General features: G+C 42.6%; 1 protein-coding gene across 1 annotated transcript in view; it reads right to left on the bottom strand.

Moving 5' to 3' along the window:
* LOC139416597 (centrosomal protein of 104 kDa-like) overlaps positions 1-20059 on the bottom strand; it is a 47230-nt gene that overhangs the window by 22538 nt on the left and 4633 nt on the right. Inside the window, exons 7-20 of the mRNA XM_071165452.1 lie at positions 18226-18394; positions 16741-16896; positions 14712-14948; positions 13592-13804; positions 13283-13450; positions 10611-10784; positions 8724-8900; positions 5163-5363; positions 4629-4724; positions 4249-4327; positions 3956-4031; positions 3578-3686; positions 3224-3362; positions 1135-1202 (exon numbers count right to left, since the gene is read on the bottom strand). Of these exons, the coding sequence (XP_071021553.1) occupies positions 1135-1202; positions 3224-3362; positions 3578-3686; positions 3956-4031; positions 4249-4327; positions 4629-4724; positions 5163-5363; positions 8724-8900; positions 10611-10784; positions 13283-13450; positions 13592-13804; positions 14712-14948; positions 16741-16896; positions 18226-18394 (2062 nt within the window). The remainder of the gene's footprint in view (positions 1-1134; positions 1203-3223; positions 3363-3577; positions 3687-3955; positions 4032-4248; positions 4328-4628; positions 4725-5162; positions 5364-8723; positions 8901-10610; positions 10785-13282; positions 13451-13591; positions 13805-14711; positions 14949-16740; positions 16897-18225; positions 18395-20059) is intronic.

Here is a 20059-nt window from a genome sequence, read left to right on the forward strand (position 1 = left end):
TCCCTTTGCAGAAAAACAGCCCCAAAGCATGATGTTTCCACCCCCATGCTTCACAGTAGGTATGGTGTTCTTTGGATGCAACTCAGCATTCTTTGTCCTCCAAACACGACGAGTTGAGTTTTTACCAAAAAGTTATATTTTGGTTTCATCTGACATTCTCCCAATCTTCTTCTGGATCATCCAAATGCTCTCTAGCAAACTTCAGACGGGCCTGGATATGTACTGGCTTAAGCAGGGGGACACGTCTGGCACTGCAGGATTTGAGTCCCTGGCGGCGTAGTGTGTTACTGATGGTAGGCTTTGTTACTTTGGTCCCAGCTCTCTGCAGGTCATTCACTAGGTCCCCCCGTGTGGTTCTGGGATTTTTGCTCACCGTTCTTGTGATAATTTTGACTCCACGGGGTGAGATCTTGCGTGGAGCTCCAGATCGAGGGAGATTATCAGTGGTCTTGTATGTCTTCCATTTCCTAATAATTGTTCCCACAGTTGATTTCTTCAAACCAAGCTGCTTACCTAATGCAGATTCAGTCTTCCCAGCCTGGTGCAGGTCTACAATTTTGTTTCTGATGTCCTTTGACGGCTCTTTGGTCTTGGCCATAGTGGAGTTTGGAATGTGACTGTTTGAGGTTGTGGACAGGTGTCTTTTATACTGATAACAAGTTCAAACAGGTGCCATTAATACAGGTAACGAGTGGAGGACAGAGGAGCCTCTTAAAGAAGAAGTTACAGGTCTGTGAGAGCCAGAAATCTTGCTTGTTTGTAGGTGACCAAATACTTATTTTTCACCATAATTTGCAAATAAATTCATTAAAAATCCTACAATGTGATTTTCTGGATTTTTTTTCTCATTGTCTGTCATAGTTGAAGTGTACCTATGATGAAAATTACAGACCTCTCTCATCTTTTTAAGTGGGAGAACTTAAACAATTGGTGACACACACACACACACACACACACACACATACATACAATACTATACTGTTTGAACTTAGTCATCCCCAAAAAATGCATAGGTGGCCCTTCCAAATGCTTAGGTGGCCCGAGTCTGACAGTGACTGGCTACAGTGAAAAGGACCAAGGCCAGTATTTGCGGTCCTTTATTATATAATCTGTGGGAGTGCAACAGAATCTCACCTCTTCTCCAGACATAAAGTTGTTGTGACACAAAGGACAGTGGTTGGAGCCTTTGACTGACCCAGGAGCTGAAAACAAAGAGAAACATGAGTAGCACAACCCTGCACAGAACCCCAAAATGCCCACAGAAAATGACATCACCAGTGGCATGTATTCATGAATGCCAAGAGAAGCCAGGCTTCCCCCCAAAAATGGACCAATAATTTAGTATAAAACTATTTAATCTGTGTTATCATTTCCCTTCAATTCGCAATTGACAGTACCTATCTCACCGGAGAAATTTTTGCCATGTCCTTGGGTGTTATTCATCAACTTCTACGAGAAATAGAAGCCATAAAATAATAACATTTAATATCTTTCTTCATTACTTTATAACTTTTTTTCATGATTGTATTTATTATTATTGTATTTAACATTGTGTGTCCCTGATGTCACTTTCCACCCCGTTAGTTTGCAGTGATAGTCCTTTAAGAAAACAGCCCCTTCCCACATTGACATCATGTTCATGAAGTGTCATCATTTGTTTGGTGGGAAAGCAATTGTGCAAAGCTAAATAAATATAAACACTTGGTTTTATATATTTTTCCATGTTTCATTATGTTAGTCTGTCTCACTCCTACATTGCCACAATGATAACATTTCTAAATGTTAAAATCTTCAAGTGTTTACCATTATTCTAACCTTAACCCACAGAGCTATGGCTAATTTAGGCTCCAAATGTTCACCCTGTTAGGTTCCACCCTGTTGGGATTATTCTCTCTAGCTTGTGCTTGGCTCTGCCCACCTCCTTGCTTCTTCTGCCCACTATGACTAATTTGTTCCCATTGGAAAAGACAGGCTGTGGTCTTGGGTTAGTTATACAAATCTTTGTTTGCAATGTTTGCTTTGTCTCGGATTTACATTCACTTATAGATGGGTTAGCTGCCAATGTCACGAAAACAATGCACACGCTTCAATGAGGCAGAAGTCTGTGTGTTGTTGTGATTCTGGATGGCCAGATAGCTAGCAACAATGACAAGAAGCTACCATGTGGGGAATCATAGATGGCTCGTTTCAGCTCATTGTATCTTGTTATTGATACCATGTCTTGTTTTGAGGTGTTTTGACTGATGTCATGTTTATGCTAATATGGCTCAAATGTGCTTGCTAGCTAACCAACAACTGTAAAAATGTATTTGAGAGACAACAAGTGCTCATTGTGCAAATGTATTTATGTTTTCAATAAACAGACACTAAATATAGTTTACATGTTGACAACAATCTACGCCAACCCAGTCTGTTTGCCCCATAGTTGCACATACGCGTCGGTTTTGTTGCTAAACAACCAACCAGTCTATACATTTCCATACTCACCAATAATTACATTTGGTAGTTCATTTCAGCAGAGATGGTGGCTTTTAGTATAGTTTTTGAATCTTTACAAAGCGGACAAAATGTATAGACAGGTTGGTTGTTTAGCTAAAACAAGCCACCTATGACTCCTCACATGGCAGCTTCGTGTCATTGTTGGTAGCTGTCTGACCATTCAGTCATTACACCACACGGACCTCTGCTTAAAAATACAATACAATGAAAGTATTAGAACAGTTCCGACGATTATTTTATTCATGATCCATAATCATTGGTTACACGGTTATACATTTACCGTGCTAGCCCTAATAATAACACTGCCATGGTATTGTTTTAAAACAACTGTTCCCATTCCCTCGCAAACCGAAAGGATGTTGTCTATACATTTTATTCAGCACTATTCAAGCTATAGATTCAACTGATTGGCCACATTTTGGTTGAGCACCAATGTATATACTCCATGCAGTGATGTTTCCTTTCTATCAGTCATTTACACAAGTACTGTTTTAATGAGCTTACTCGACAACCCAACAAACATGAATGAAAGAGTAGATGAGTGTTTATAGTAACAAGCACAAAAGACTCAATATCCTTGGCTGTGTTGGATTCTTGTAAGAATATACTTGCTTACAAAGACTAAAAGAAGGGATCAAGCGTTTGGCAAGGTTAGCATAGTTAGCAGGGTAAGAAGTTAGCAAAGTTAGCAGTTCGCTAGTGCTAGAGGAACGTTGAGTCTTACGGTTGCAGGCAGGGCTCTGGGTGTGGTGGGTGAGCTCGTCAATGGACACGGCCTCTGAGCAGCGAGGGCACTGACTGAACCTGGCCCTGTTCTCACACTCCCCCAACAGGTGCTCTGTGAGGCTGGCTATCTCAACCACCTGAGAGAGACAACGTCAGTCACAAAAACACACTGGTATCCAACACAAGGACACACAAAACTACACTTTAATGTGTCTACGCACTACACGGTCATATCCTTACTACACCCAATGCTCCTGCTGGTTCCCCACCCTATGGTCCTTCCGCAATGGGTCATTTTGTAATATTTTTTTTATAGGAGTTACTTGAAGTGGCCCTACTGGCCTTTGGGTACCTGTCTACATTGGTCACAGCAATGCAACATAGGACAGTGCTTCCAGTAGTGCAGGTCCAATCCATCCTCAGTGAAGGACTCATCTTTTTCACTGCAGAATATACAGAGGCTGAAACACATTGAGAATATACACACCGACCGAAACACATTGAGAATATACACAGGCTGAAACCAATTCAGAATATACATACGCTATAACATTAAGAATACACAGACTGAAACACATTATGAATAAATACAGGCTGGAAAATCAAATTCAAAGGCATTCCATGTTGACAATTAGGTGTTTTACACTCTTTTATGCGTTAGACAATTTTTTACAGCATTTCAGTCAGCTTTGGAGATTCCTTTCTGATTTTGCTGGGCATCAACACTCACTTGTCCAAGTTGTTGACAACTGAAGACTGGTTATCTCCTGCATCTTCCGGGTTGCTTTGGGGTGCAGTTTTGACACCTGGAAAGCAACAGGTATTTTTCACCTGTCACTACAAACTAGAGGGACAGTGTATTGTAGTCCCTAAAATAATGCCTCGAAGTGGTGCAACCAGCATTCCACTGTAAAAACAAAAACGTGAACCACAATGGGTTTGGCCAAAACCTTTTGTGGTATTTCAGGTGGGTTTATCAAAGTCAAAGTGTGAACAGTGTTTGAGGATAGGGTTCATACCGACCTGTTTTTACAACTTTAACAGCCTCTTTCTTCTGTTCTTTGGTATTTCCCTTCTCGTTTTCCACTATGGAATTGCCCTTCTAAAAAAAAAAAAAAAAAAAAAAACAGCAAATCAACATCTTGCAGAGATACAGTACATACAGTCTAAAAAGTGTTGTAAAACAATATACCTGTGCTTATATCCATACCAAATGGTACATATGATTAAGTGTCTTTTGGAAATAATCAATACCATAGAGACGTGTGTGTTCTATTTACTTCAGTGGTCTATACTGTGGACATACAGTACAGTGGAATGAGTGCACAACAAGGAGGAGTGACAGACACGCTGGCCTGTTGAAGGAAATTAGGTAATAGTGCAGTGATGACAGCTCCACCTACACTGATCTCATTCAAAGCAGCCAGCTGCTCCCGAAGACTACGGATCTCCTCTTTCTCCTTCTCCCCCTCCTGCTGTACTCCTCCCTTCTTTGACGTCTGAAACAAAATTAAAGAAGTATAGTGACACACTTAATGGCATGGTACTGTATAAGTCTCTCACAAACTCATTCCTTTTCTCCTCTCCCTCTGTCGTTCTTCTTCTCCTCTATCGCTCTTCCTCTCCCTCTCTCTGTGTTTGCCCATGCTTCTCTAACAACCCAGTCATGTCTGGAAGCCTTCCAGACAGACTCTACTGCAGTGATGACGATGTGTCCTTAACTTACCCTAGGAGACGGCCAGAATTTTAGCAGTGGAACATTACTTAACAGTAGCACAGTCATTAATTAATGGGACTAATGGGGTGAGAGAACACAAGAAACACAGAAAAGAAGCAGCTTGTCACCCATCCAAAACAACTGAGAACTTGTTCAGAATCACAGCGTGTCCAATGTTAAGTCATGACTCATTCAAACACACAGATGGGCCGAGCCTTGCCTGTGACTCCACCGGCCGCCCATCAATCCTGGCGAAGCCGTCAAATATGTTTTTATAGAGGACGTTCTTGCGAGTGGCGGCATCGTTGGCCGGGAGGTAGCTGAGGATGGCGGTCTTGTGCAGGCGGTACATAGCCAGGATGATGAGCACGACCGTCTCTCTCACCTCTGACGCACTGTGCTGCAGCGCACCTGTACAGAACTGACAGAGGCACAGAGGTGATGAACAAGAGAAAACAAGAGCTTTTAGAAAGCTGAAACGGAAACAAAAAGACTGGTTTACCAGAGACAGATTAAGTCTAATCCTGGACAACAACAAAAAACTCCTGCTTAATGGAGAATCTCCATTGAAAGTGTTTTTTAGTCCAGAACAAGGCTTCATTTGTAGTCTGGGAAACCGCCTATAAGAGCCTTAACAGAAATTAAGCAAAAACAAAGAGAATACAGTAGCAGGCTAAAAAAGCTACAACATACTGAGTTTAGCATGATGTACCTGTACAGAGGATGAAATACAAAAGGAGGTTGCATGTCCAAAAAAAAGCAAGCATGCTTGCACCACTAAATTACAGTTATTTTTGACTGAATGAAAAAGCCTGCATATGTGATTGATATGCAGAAGTTCTACATTTCATTGAAACATGATACTAATCAATGCTTTTTTAAACCAACAGTCATTATATTACGATAGTCTGGTGAGAATGATAGCTCAATAGCCGTCATAGCATATCGGCTAGAGAACATTCAGAGAGCATTTACCTCAAAAGGTAAACTGTGTACAAAGGGCACCTATACTCTGTTAATGGGCTGGGGACAGGCAGCCATTATTCTGTTGTCTCTCTCTGCTTCTCATTTTAATTACAGGAAATTCAATCACCTCTTTGCTCCGGCCTATCTCCCAGGTAACCGGAGGGGAAAGGGAGAAATGTATCAGTCCTCGGACCAGGGGGAAATAACCCGGCTGACCCTGCACTGAGCAAAGAGCAACCTAGCAGGGTTCTCCCAAGGATTTTATAACAAGGTGGTGCTACTGACTACTACCAAGAGGGAGGCCTCAGAGATTTTTATGTTTTTTTAACACCTGTAACTGCCATTTCATGCAATCTAGAGCAAAGAATTGCCTTATTTGATACTAATCTCTTACATTCTTTGGAGAACCCTGCCTAGGTGCAGGCTCATTATACTCACTAAAGAGAATGGGGAAATGGTAGGCTCAATTACCATCAAATTCAGGGTTCGTACCAATCTGGTCAATGTGGCAAGCATTACACTAGGAAGTTATGCTATAGGCTACTATCTTAAATATATTTGAGCCAGACACAACAACAGGTGCACAATCCAGACCTCTTCAGGTTTGTTCCTACGTGTTATAGACCCTACAGTAGTCCCAAGCTGCCCTGCTGTGCCCATCAGTCTGTCCTCTGTAAGAGGGAGCCAGAGGAGGAAGGTGTGAAACTCAAGCAGTACGGCTCAGTTGCATAAACCCCCATTGTTCAGTGAGACGACACAGGCCTGAGGATGGACATGAAGCCATCATCTCACAATAGCAAACAGGTGTGTTGACAAAACTGAAAAACTGGGTCTGGGAATTCACGTTTATGACCGAGACACCAATTTTCATACAACACCTCACTGACTGAACCCACAGGGTTTACATATTATGTGTTTTTAGGCCAAGTGGTGCACCAAGACTCCTGAAGGGGCTGTCAATGAACACCAACAGTTTTCAACTGAAACCAATTCCAGCCTTAAGCAGCGAGCAAGCATTATATGCCCTCCCACTAATGCCTCCGAATGCAACGCTTACCCCAAAAGTTTTCAGCAAACATTGAAAGGCGCTGACATAAAGGAGTTGGTGCATGTGCTAGCTGTCTGCAAGCACACAAACAAACGCCACCGAGGAGAGTACCGTCTGGGGCTCTTCAACTTGAGGGACTCCGGTGCAGAATTTAACAATTTGCTCCCGCCTACCATAAAGCCAGCGGTGAAGCAGAGGCCGGCCAAAAGAAGTCTGACGTCAACTAGAGGACAGACAATCACACTGCCCACTTTGTCAACACTTGGATAGTTGACACATAGATACTAGGTCAATGTTGAGAGAGAGAAGAGAGAAGAAAGAGAGAGAGAGAATGAATACATCAAAGTGGGCACCCCCGGGACTTTGCTAATCGCTTTCCCCAGGAAACGAGGTGACATGCCGCTGACCCAACTGCAGAATCTCGATAGTGGAGAGAAATCTCAAAGACCAGATTACCTGCTGAACTTTGCCACACAGAGAATTGCGTGGGACAATGTTGACCATCCTAGCAGCCAGATCTGTCTTCTTCCCAGGCCTGTTATTGCGCTCTATGCAATGCATCAAGTACTGTACATCCCTACACTGAGGTGGAACGAAGGGAATGAGGCCTACTCACTCAGAAAACCTGGCTCCTGGATTCCTACCAAACATAGCTATACTTCTCTAAATGTGAAAAAAGAGAGAGGGAAAATAAAATGTGATACAGTAACCTTTGATGCATGCAAGAAAGAAGATAATGAACATGTTCTCATTAACATTTGTCTATATCATGGCTCTTCAACCATTTTCCTGGAGAGCAACCCTCCTGTAGGTTTTTGCTCCAACTAACCTGATTTAGCTTATCAACGAGCTAATTATTAGAACCAGGTCCACAAGATTAGGGTTGGAGTGAAAATCTACAGGACAGTAGCTCTCCAAAAACAGGATTGGGGAGCCCTGGTCTATATGGAAAAACATAAACTATTCCCTATGTTCATTGGCTACTGCTTATTGCATTTCAAGCAATGTATGCCACAATATGCTTGTTATTTATTTATTTGGTGGTTTAATTTGTGGAACACATTTATGCATATGTGTGTATGCTTCTGAGCCTTATGTGAAGGCTATATTGTACATCATAGCTAAAATATTATATTCTGTCCTGAGAGAGAGTTGGGGTGTGCTGTGGCATTCACCAATGATAGCATGCCCCCAGTTGACCAGAGGTGACTACCGCCTATTTGAGTTGAGTGAATTAGGATGACTGATTCAAAACACGGACATCATCTATTTGGCCATCCTCTCTCATCCTTCAATTCCACTGATCAACTTATGGTATAGAACTGCATAGAATGGACAACAGTAAAGATAAGTGGAGGCCTAAAGTCTATTTTTACTCTAGTGTGTTGATTGACTTCTGGGGCGTCTTCATTTACTGCTTCTCAAGAGCCCGGAGAGTGGAACTACAGATTCTTCTTCCCATCTATGCCTGAGAACAGAAACGTGTGACAGCAAGTGGCACTAGGGTGACGACAATGCTCAAAAGCCAGCAAAAACGTGCTGGAGTCTGGTGCAGTGGTAGGGTTGCTGACTCTAGACCACACATGGGTTCAAAACCTGCCCTGAAACTTTCTATTCTGTCTCTCCATGTAATTCTGAATGATACAATAAATAAACAAATATGAAAGGGGAGTGGACATCCACTGTTCTTAAAAAAAAAAAGCATGCACACACTGCAACCCTCCAGGAGTGAGAGTAACAACAATCATGGTTGCCTTAAGTGTTTACCTTCATGACGTTGTCCAGAGTGAAGCCTGAGTTGTCTGTACCCAGTTCTCCCAGCAGCTTCTCCAGTAGTTCAGCCCTGCTCAGGGCCTGCCGTGTGGGGATGTTGGATTTAATGGGCTTCACCAGCTCCCCAGGGACCAACTGCAGGGCCTGCACCTCTTTAAACAGGGCCATATCCTGCACAGGAGCGAGAGGAAGAGGCAAGGCAGCCATTTTGAAACCAGGAGGTAGTAGTGGAGAAGCAGTAATGCTGGAGAGGGAGCTACGACCAGGAATTTAAAGACATAATAAACCCCAGAATGTGTGCTCAGTGCTTGGAGATGACATAAGTGAATATAAAAAGGTTCAGGATGTCCCTTCAAATCATGTTTCATGCTGAAAAACATTTTTTTTTAAATTCTCTACACGAACATGATATCGATACATTTTACATTTTCTAGAATGCAGACCTTAGGCACAACAATTGCACCATAGAAAAGTACTGGAATTAATGAAAATAACCTAACTCATCAATATACTTTTTAAAAAGACACCTTATCGTTTATCCAGATATGTAGGAACACCATAAATTTGGGCACCTTCTAAAGTGCATTTGCTTAAATCATAAGAGTGATTTTTATGTTGGCAAAGCACATTCATGAAAAGCTTCAATACAAGCTTGTTCTCTATTCGTTAATATCTTTAAAAGGTGCATAGTCAAGAGCCTTTAAAGCAACATTGTGCTAAAGTTCTATAATGTGTAAAGGGCCTTTAAAGGTCATTGCATGCTAACCTACAGTACCCTACCAATGTTTTGCTCACAATAATGTTCTGGGAAAGTGAGATGAATGCATAATGGATAAGGACGTATTATTGCTCCTAGAATGGACCAGAAGACCCTTTCATGCTATGTGTATTTTTATGGCACTACTAAAAATTAAAAGTTTCATTTGTGTGTCCATTGTTGTTTATATAGACCGAGGCCAATAATGTTTTGCACACACACACACACCACACACACACACACAGAGCTACAGTAAGTGTTAACTAAATGTCTAAACGTTCTAGATCGGGTGCGGGCCTTGATGGCATGCAGTCAATGAGACGTTTGTAATGGAATGGTGATGTATTGTACAGCAATATTCTCTAATTCATCTCATCCACAACTACCAACATGTAGTTCCCACCTGGGTGATCGGTGGCAGACATTTTGTGGCCAAACGCCTGCCGCACAATGGCCTGCTATCACAGTGTAGTTTAGGAACGTACTAGAACAGCAGTATAGGCCTAGCAAGAAATCAGGTCTGCAAATGAAGGGGACCAGGTTGGGAATTTGGCCAGAGCATGATAAGTGCATCCATAGAGCATCAACCCACCTGGCTGAAGTCTTCAATGATGCAGCCCGCAGCTCCCCTTTTGAATGCCCTCGGATCAATCACCCCCTCCGGGGTCTCTACTTACTGTTGCGAGTTAGTACAGTAAAATGTTGTTGTGCATCAGCAGTGTTTCTATTTGTGTGTTAGTCACTGATAGTCAGTCATTTACCCCATGTCAGCTAACATTTTTTAGATTGCTAAGTTAGCTGGTCGCTAAACTATCTAAACTTGTTATCATGGTCGAATTACTGGCCGGGGGGCCCCCATTGATTTTGTAAGTCTCACTCAGATATAATTTTAAAAACTGCAAATATTCCTGTGTAGTATTGCATGAAATTTACTGTAAAACTTTAAAAAATGTATCTCCGTTGTCAAGAGGGGGGCCGCTAAAATGTTTTGCTAAACAATGTGTGTGTGTGTGTATGTGGGTACACAGACCCGCGAGCAACTGTGGCCCCTCATGAGGAGTTCAGATTTTTCTGTGGCCCCCACCCCCATCAAAGTTGCCCATCCCTGATCTAACTCTACCCACCTGGATGAAAGCTGTGGCCATGGCCCGAAGTCTGGTGGCCGAGTCCCCGGTCCTGGAGAGTAGGTTGGGCCAGGTCTGCTCCACGCAGTGGACCACCTCGGCTCTGCCCAGGGCCTGGCCTGGGATCAGCTGGGTCAGCAGCAGCCGCAGCAGCTTCAGAGATGCCTGGAACACCTACAGGACAGGACCATCAACAACACACATTAGAAGTAACCAAAAAGTAATCTCATTACAACATTCTGTAATGTCCTATTAAACATAGTTACTTACTCTAGTTTTATTTTTGTTTGTATAACATTAGTCAACTCAGCAGCTGAGTGTCCTCCCTGAGATTGGAAGTTTTGGGGGTTGGAAACCCGGTGGACCCAATGCCTCAGGACCATCTTTCTCATTGCAGGACAAGTCAGGGAAAGTGGTTGCAACTTACAAGGCCAGCATTGTCACCAATCCTCTCTAATATTTGTTTAAGGAGAGACCTCTAGCAGCGAGCAGTGGGAATGTGAGTGGGACTGGGATAACATTGTTGAGGGGGTAGAATGTGTGTGTATAGCACTCAAAGAGCCTGTGACAGGAATAAACATATCTGGCCTTCATGTGTGTCTGTGTGGGTCACTGCTAACAAATTATCCCTTTTCAATTCAATTTACACAGCCTAAAGCTTTCCAACTGACAACAAAACCTTACACATTCCAGTGGTGTCTTCATGGGTGCCAAGATAAGCCAGGCTTCCCACCCCAAAAAAGAAAAAAATACATTAAATAATGCATCTTTCGTCTCTGTGCTTCATAATTTTCCTTCAATTCGCAGAGAAAGTATTCAGAGCGAGCAAAACAGCGCCCCTCTGTCTCTGTATGTGAAGCTCATCTATCTGATGCGGTCTGGTCAAAAATAATATGATATTGTTGCCGCCCGCAGCATTGAATACAAGAGAAGCCAGCGAAATTAGCCAGGGACGGAAATAATGATTTGGACTTGTGGTTTTACTTAATTTTCCGTACTGGCCATTGATTATAACGCCGATTCTGATCCAACTATAAATTCAGACATTGTGCCCCTGGCCTGAGAGGATGCAAGTTCAAAGTTAAAGCTTGATCGCAAATGGGTCTTCCAGATGGACAATGACCCCAAGCATACTTCCAAAGTTGTGGTAAAATGGCTTATGGACAACAAAGTCAAGGTATTGGAGTGGCCATCACAAAGCCCTGACCTCAACCCTATAAAAAATGTGTGGGCAGAATTGAAAAAGCGTGTGCGAACAAGGAGGCCTACAAACCTGACTCAGTTACACCAGATTTGTCAGGAGGAATGGGCCAAAATTCACTCAACGTTTTGTGGGATGCTTGTGGGAGGCTAACTGAAATGTTTGACCCAAGTTAAACAATTTAAAGGCAATGCTACCAAATACTAATTTAGTGTATGTAAACTTCTGACCCACTGGGAATGTGATGAAAGAAATAAAAGCTGAAAGAAATCATTCTCTCTACTATTATTCTGACATTTCACATTCTTAAAATGAGATGGTGATCCTTACTGACCTAAGACAGGGAATTTTTACTAGGAGTAAATGTCAGGAATTGTGAAAAACTGAGTTTAAATGTATTTGGCTAAGGTTTATGTAAACTTCCGACTTCAAGTGTGTGTGTGTGTGTGTGTGTGTGTGTGTGTGTGTGTGTATGTATGTATGTATGTATCTATATATATATATATGGGCCTAAAGGCAGAGACAATAAGAAGACACAGTGGCAGAATAAATTAGTTACATTTAATTAATTTGTTATTAGTCTATACGAATTCGTTAAATTTAAATAAATTTGTTTCATCACAAAACCGGAGAGCAACATCTGTCCTGTGAGGTCCACAAAACGTATTACATGTAACAAACCATTACATGACCTACTACATGGTCAAGCAAGTTAATGATTTCATCATTTTCAGGCTACTAAACAACTATTGATTTAGAAACACGGAGAGTTGCCTCAAGTCTCAAAGAAAACCGGTGCTGCCTCCACTATTCCAGCACCCTTTCAACTTCAAGCCGAAGAACACCATTCCAACCGGGAAGCACGGGGTGGCAGCATCATGTTGTGGGGGTGCTTTGCTACAGGAGGGACTGGTGCGCTTCACAAAATAGATGGCATCATGAGGTAAGAAAATGATGTGGATATATTGAAGCAACATCAAGACATCAGTCAGATGTCTTGAGATGTTGCTTCAATATATCCACACACTACTGTGAAACAGTACCATATCACTTCCCCCAGTGCAGGTTTCCCAAGCGTGGGTTAGATTGAATGTTGGCCTCCATAAATCAGCCCCAGGCAACAAGAGTGGTTAGTCATTGCGGCCTAAGGCATGTAGCTAGCTCTTTTTATGTTCTACATGTTGTTTGTAACTTCAATCTGGGCCAAGTGTGGTTAAAGGCACGAAAAGGTAAACATGTTAACCTACTGTTCTGAGTAATAAAGAACACAACCCCCAAAAGATCCCCTGGCATCACAGCTACCGGTAAATTATCATACCTAGGCTAAATAGGGAGTGCCTGTGTCCAAAATGACACCCTATTCCCTATATAAATTTGACTAGGTCCCATTGGGATCTGGTCAAAAGTAGTGCACCATATAGGGAATACGATACCATTTGGGACACACGTTGCGATGCCATTTAAAACTCACAGATGATACTTTATCCTTGAGGGCCTTCTTGACCAGAAACACTGCTGCCCTCATCATGTTCCTCAGTTTCTCCTTGGGTGTCCCGGCCGATACTTCCGTCAGCTTCTTGTATACAGCCAGCAGGGCATCTTCCCGGTAGGACCACGTTTTTGAATAAGCTCCAGCCACCTAGGGCGGATGAGAGGATTAGAAAGTCAAACTGTCCAGAGGATGACGGACTGACTATGAGAGATACATCATGTAAAGTCTGGGTTTTTCCTGTGTATGTGTGTGCGTGTGTGCATACATGCTTGTGTGTATTTATCTCACCAGTCCATCTCCGTACACCTCGATAGGGAAACTGGCCTCTCTCTGGGCACTCTCTGTCAGGGGCTCAGGCTCCCCAGTCACACCAGGGCTACATGGGATGATGGTGGCTAGGGGAGAGGGGGGGAGACCGGACTCCTCAGGGTGGCTCTGGGGCATCTCCCCCTTTCTCTGCAGGGCAGGTAGGGGTCTCTCATCATAAGGCAGGGCGGTGACCTGTGCATACAGTCATTCAATGGGAGATCAATGGGGCATCAAACTATTGTTTAATTATTGTGGTTAGATCATGTTTATATATAGATCAATTCCCTTCTTTAAGATAACCTCACAACGCTAATATTACTTTGCTTGCAGCAACACTAATTGAGGATTGAAATAAACAAAAGTTACCTGTTGGGTTGGTTTGGACTTGATGAGTGAAGATTTAAGCAGGTTTACATTTCTTACACCCAGATATCGCAAGTGTTGAGATACACTGAACATTTCAGTGTTCAAGAGAAAAAGACTATGTAACCAGCCAAACAGACCGAGCTAGACAAACTGGTGAAAAGATTGACTGATCAGATTATCTACTAAAACAAATGTTGCTTTCATTGACGATGCTGTCATTGTATGTATAATGAGTTTTAGAACCCAGGTATAATATCTAATCCAAGTTTAACTGCCAGCCAACTGGCACAATACTCCTGTCCTGTAAAAGGCCAAAAGTAGGGCCTTCCAGCCAGGTTGGCTTGTGCTAAAGTCACTCAACTGTTTCGCACTTTTAATTAAATTGTGAAACTGAACCTGTCTGCAGTCACACTGGTGAGTAAACCATATAACATCTTGGTCATAATCTCACATTTGAGTGTTTCAAACACCCCTGCAGATTATAAGGAGGGGCTCAGTGTGTTTCTTGTCGTGACAATAACTCTTTTTCAATAACTTTTGGTGTTTAGTATAACATGGGAAAAGGGAAAAAGTTGTGAATAGCATAAGAAAACTTCAACTATAACTGGGCATCAATCAGAGCTTTTTAACTTGGCAGGTTAGTCTTTGCTAGCCTTGAAATCCAAACAGAATCATACTTCGCTTCACAAGTGAAACAATAGTGCTACATAGTGTGATTCAGTGTGGGACTCACATCTATCCTGGACACTGCTGGGTAGGAGCGTGGTGTCGGAGAGAGGGAGCGCAGCAGGGTTTGGGGGGGACTGACAGGTTTGGGGGGGAAAGGTTCCACAGTCTCCGTGATCACAGATTCCTGGTTTCTCCTCCTCCTCGTCTCCGTGACAACCCTCATCTTGTGTCCTACTTGGTGGCGGCGTGGGGATGGCACATCGGGAGAGTCCTCAGATGGTGACTCCGTCATCTCCTTTATCTAAAGTCAACATGAGAAGAGGGAGGGCTTTCCTCATCAAACTGCTTGGCTTTGCAATGTTGGTGGGTGTAAAGGTTGAAAGATGACCAAATGTAATTTAATGCAAGATGGAAGATGGGATATATGGGGAGCCAGGTAGCCTAGCGTTTAAGCACAATGGGCCAGTAATCGAAAGGTCACTGGTTCAAATCCCCTAGTAGACTAGGTGAAAAATCTGTCGATGTGCCCTTCAGCAAGGCAGTTAACCGTAATTGCTCTTGTAAGACGCTCTGGATAAAAGTGTCTACTAAAGTGACAAAAAATATGAATATTTGTAGAAATGCTAGTTAATTTGTTTACAAAATAATAAAAAATACCATTAATTACCATATTGCAGTGGTTTTCAACTGGTTTCATTTTTTTGTGAAAAATAATAACAGTTGGGCCTATAATGAAGTTGTAAGCAATTTTACATTACTTTTCACAATGCAAATTGAATAACAAACATAATAGGCCTTTAAGCTGTTACATTCACTGATAAAATAGAAAAAACATGTCCGCTAAGATAGATATTTTATGTAAAAAAATTATGCGACTCTGCAAATGGTGGACCTCAATAGCCTTTGACTGTGACTTGGTGGTCCCCGGAAAGGAAAAGTTTGGGAACCGCTGCCATAGTGAACGAACTTGTAATGTATTTTTCCATTATAAGGTCATGTTTGTTTTCAGTTGATATGTTGTCACAGCACTGTTTTTATGCTGTTTAATCCAAAAACCCAATTAATATTGTTAAATGAGGGCATTAAGATACACTACATGACCAAAAGTATTTGGACACCTGCTCGTCAAACATCTCAATCCGAAATCATGGGCATGAATATGGAGTTGGTCTCACCTTTGCTGCTATAACAGACTCCACTCTACTGGAGGCTTTCCACTAGATGTTGGAACATTGTTGGGGACCTGCTTCCACAAGAGCTTTAGTGAGGTTGGACATTGATGTTGGGTGTTTCAATTTATCCCAAAGGTGTCCTATGGGGTTGAGGTCAGGGCTCTGTGCAGGCCAGTCAAGTTCTTCCACACCGATCTCAACAAACCATTTCTGTATGGACCTCACTTTGTGCACAGGGGCATTGATATGCTGAAACAGGAAAGGGTCTTCCCCAAACTATTTCCACAAGAGTTGGAAGCACAGAATCGTCTAGAATATCATTGTATGCTGTAGCATTAAGATTTCCCTTCACTGGAACTAAGGGGCCTAGCCCAAACCATGAAAAACAGCCCTAGACCCTTATTCCTCCTCCACCAAACTTTACAGTTGGCACCAGGAATTCAGACAGGTAGTGTTCTCCTGGCATCCGTCAAAACCAGATTCATCCGTCGGACTGCCAGATGATGAAGCGTGATTCATCACTCCAGAGAACGCGTTTCCACTGCTCCAGAGTCCAATGACAGCGAGCATTACACCACTCCAGCCGATGCTTGGCATTGCGCATGGTGATCTTAAGCTTGTGCTTGAAAGAGGCCGTTTGGAACTCGGCAGTGCGTGTTGCAACCGAGGACAGACTATTTATAACGAACTAACTTGTTGGAAAGATGGCATCCTATAACGGTGCCACGTTGTAAATCACTGAGCTCTTCAGTAAGACCATTCTACTGCCAATGTTTGTCTATGGAGATTGCATGTCCGTGTGCTCAATTTTATACACCTGTCAGCAACGGGTATGGGGTGTCCACATACTTTTGTATATATAGTGTACATTTCCAGTCACAACAATTCAAATGACTGAAGAAGCCACATTGAGCCACTCACCATGCCCATGTCCAGTAGGTTGTGGACCTCTAGTTGATGGTACACCGTCATCCTGTACTCCTCCATTTGCTCCTTCTTCTTCTTGGCTGTGTCATAGTCCTCCTTTTCTATGGCACAGCATTTCTCCACGTCATATCGGCCCAGACGTTCTCCTACCTAGCCCACAGTCACACAGGGGGACAGAAGGAAGAAAGAGGAGAGAGGATGGAGAAAGAGAAACAGAGTATGTTTTATTCTTTTTTGTGATTAAATATTTTAATGTCCATGAATGGACAACTAAAGGCCTAGATGTTGGAAGGAAGTGGCAAACTATCTATTATTGTTCAACATGACTGCATAAAATAAATGTTGAGCAAATTCTCCTTCAATTGTGGTTAGTATGCAACGGGGCATTGCCATGCCCACAGGGCATCATGGTATTCCATGGATGGAATCTTTAACATTTACGAACTGGATATTTTACCGTTGTCAATTTCCAAAATGGTACCCTAATAACTTTATAGTACACTACTTATGACCAGGGCCCATAGGGAAGTAGTGCAGTACATAGGGTGGCACTTAGGACAGAGACCAGAGGTTCCAGTCCAATGCATCATTTTACAGGGAAATTCCATAGAACTGAGCAAGCTTGCTAGTTCGGTGCCAGGTAACACACATATATAATTCTATGGGTAACACAGCTACTGTTGTGAAAGACAATTAGTAGTAGATATATTTGAAGTATGTGACAATATTCAACCGTTATTTAACTAGGCAAGCCAGTTAAGAACAAATTATTATTTACAATGACGGCCTACCCCAGCCAAATCCGGACAACGCTGGGCGAATTGTGTGCCGCCCTATGGGACTCCCACTCACAGCCAGATGTGATTCAGCCTGGATTCGAACCAGGGACTGTAGTGACGCCTCTTGCATTGACATGCAGTGCCCTAGACCGCTGCGCCACTCGGAAGCACAATATGAAGTAATTGCCTTTTCTATAAATCCTACATTGATGTGAGTTATGCCCTCAAGAGGCTATGGTGGAAGAGTTTCGGTTTGACCACATTGGCAACAGCAGAGCATGCAATGCTAATTGGCCAGGCGTACAAGTGGATTGGAATTGGGTTTGGGAAGTTCTTTGGCTACGGGGTGGTGTCTGAATTCACTCACAAGATGTGATATGGAGTATACTTTATGTGTCCATTTGTAATGCAAAGATAGCATATCTGTGTACTGTTTCAATGTCAAACTTCTTGCTTGTGCTTCTAACAACACTTTTCTCCCCTACCCCTAAGCACTTCATGTAGATGGATAGGTAGGTACTGTATAGGCAATATGGCACTCCACCTCAACCTCTGATAGGCTAGGTGGAATTTCCGTCATATTACGTTAATCTAACTATGCAATACATCTTTTCAGATCTACACAAGGGCCAATGGGGGGGGGGGGGGGGGGGCTATTGAGTATTTTGTTCAATTTTCACACAGAAGACCCTAGAAGTACCTTCTGCAGGTCAGCGATTGCCTGCTTGAGTGTTTTGGCGAACTCGTATCTCTCCTGACGGACCATCTCCTGCTTCTTGTCATCCAGCAGGCGGATGATGTGGGCTACCTCGGGGTCCTGGTACATGTCAAAAGCCAGGTCATCCAGAGGAGAGATGGAGTCACACTTACTGAACAAAAACAATGGGATAGAGCCACTTTTAATGCAGAGACCAGAGCTTAATTTCACACTTTTAGATAACAATGTACCCCAATTAGGTATTCAAAATGTTATCTGAAAGTGAGTGATTAGTTAAACACATTCTTTACATGTTGAGTCACAACACGACTCCCAAGTATCATCAGTAATTGTTAAAAAAATATGATTTTTAACATCTATGGCAGGGAGCCGTTTTTCTTTTTCTTTACACACTCTTGGCATTCTCTGAATGAGTTCCCACATATGCTGAGCACTTGTTGGCTGTTTTTCCTTCACCTACACCACGTCTCACAAAGAAACTGCGGTTGGAACCAAATTTCCATCGGTCAAAATAAACTCAAGCCCACTACTAAAGGACACCAGTAAGAAGAATAAACTTACTTGGGCCAAGAAACATGAGATATTTACATTAGACCAGTGGAAATCTGTCCATTGGTCTGATGAGTCCAAATTTGCAATTTTTGGTTGAAACCACTGTGTATTTGTGAGACGCAGAGTAGGTGAACGGATGATCTCGGCATGTGTGGTTCTCACCGTGAAGCATAGAGGAGGAGGTGTGATGGTGCTTTGCTGGTGACACTGTCTGATTTGTTTAGAATTCAAGGCACACTTAACCAGCATGGCTACCACACCATTCTGCAGCAATACGCCATCCCATCTGGTTTGCGCTTAGTGGGACTATCATTTGTTTTTCAACAGGACAATGACCCAACACACCTCCAGGCTAAGGGCTATTTGACCAAGAAGGAGAGTGATGGAGTGCTGCATCAGATGACCTGGCATCAACAATCACCCAACCTCAACCCAATTGAGATGGTTTGGGGGATGAGTTGGACCGCAGAGTGAAGGAAAAGCAGCCAACAAGTGCTCAGCATATGTGAGAACACCTTCAAGACTGTTGGAAAAACATTCCTCATGAAGCTTGTTGAGAGAATGCCAAGAGTGTGCAAAGCTTTCATCAAGGCAAAGGGTGGATACTTTTTTGGTGACTACATGATACCATATGTGTTATTTTATAGTTATTCTACAATGTAGAAAATAGTCAAAATAAAGAAAAACCCTTGAATGAGTATGTGTTTCCAAACTTTTGACTGGTACTGTATATATACAGACCAAAGAGATGTGAATAGACTTCAGGAAGTGTACAACACCTACCTCTGCAACATCTATCAGAGGTCAGAATATAGAGATTGTAGAGGAATAGAAATACCTGGGTGTCCTCTTGGACAATAAGCTTCAGCGGAGTAAATGTACAGACCTGATCTACAACGAGCCAACAGAGACTGTACTTGCTCAAAAAGCTGGGATCTTTTAATGTAGACTGTACTATACGGACTCTGTTTTACAAATCTTTCCTTGAGAGTATTTTAACTTTTTGTATTGTTTGTTGGTTTGGCAATGCCACTGTCAGCCAGAGAAATATGCTGAGAAGGATTATTACCACAGCAAGCAAGGTAGTTGGAGTCAAACAGACAGGCCTGTATGAGATCTTTAAGGTCAGAGCCCACCGCAAGCCTCACAAAATCATTTTAGACCCAAGCCACCCCTTATACCCGGACTTTGAATTACTCTCCTCTGGGCGCAGGTATAGGGCACCCCTCAGCAGGAAAAACAGAATTAGACAATCATTTGTGCC

The sequence above is a fragment of the Oncorhynchus clarkii genome, chromosome 9 (genome assembly GCF_045791955.1).
Source record: "Oncorhynchus clarkii lewisi isolate Uvic-CL-2024 chromosome 9, UVic_Ocla_1.0, whole genome shotgun sequence".
Taxonomy (NCBI): Eukaryota; Metazoa; Chordata; class Actinopteri; order Salmoniformes; family Salmonidae; genus Oncorhynchus; species Oncorhynchus clarkii.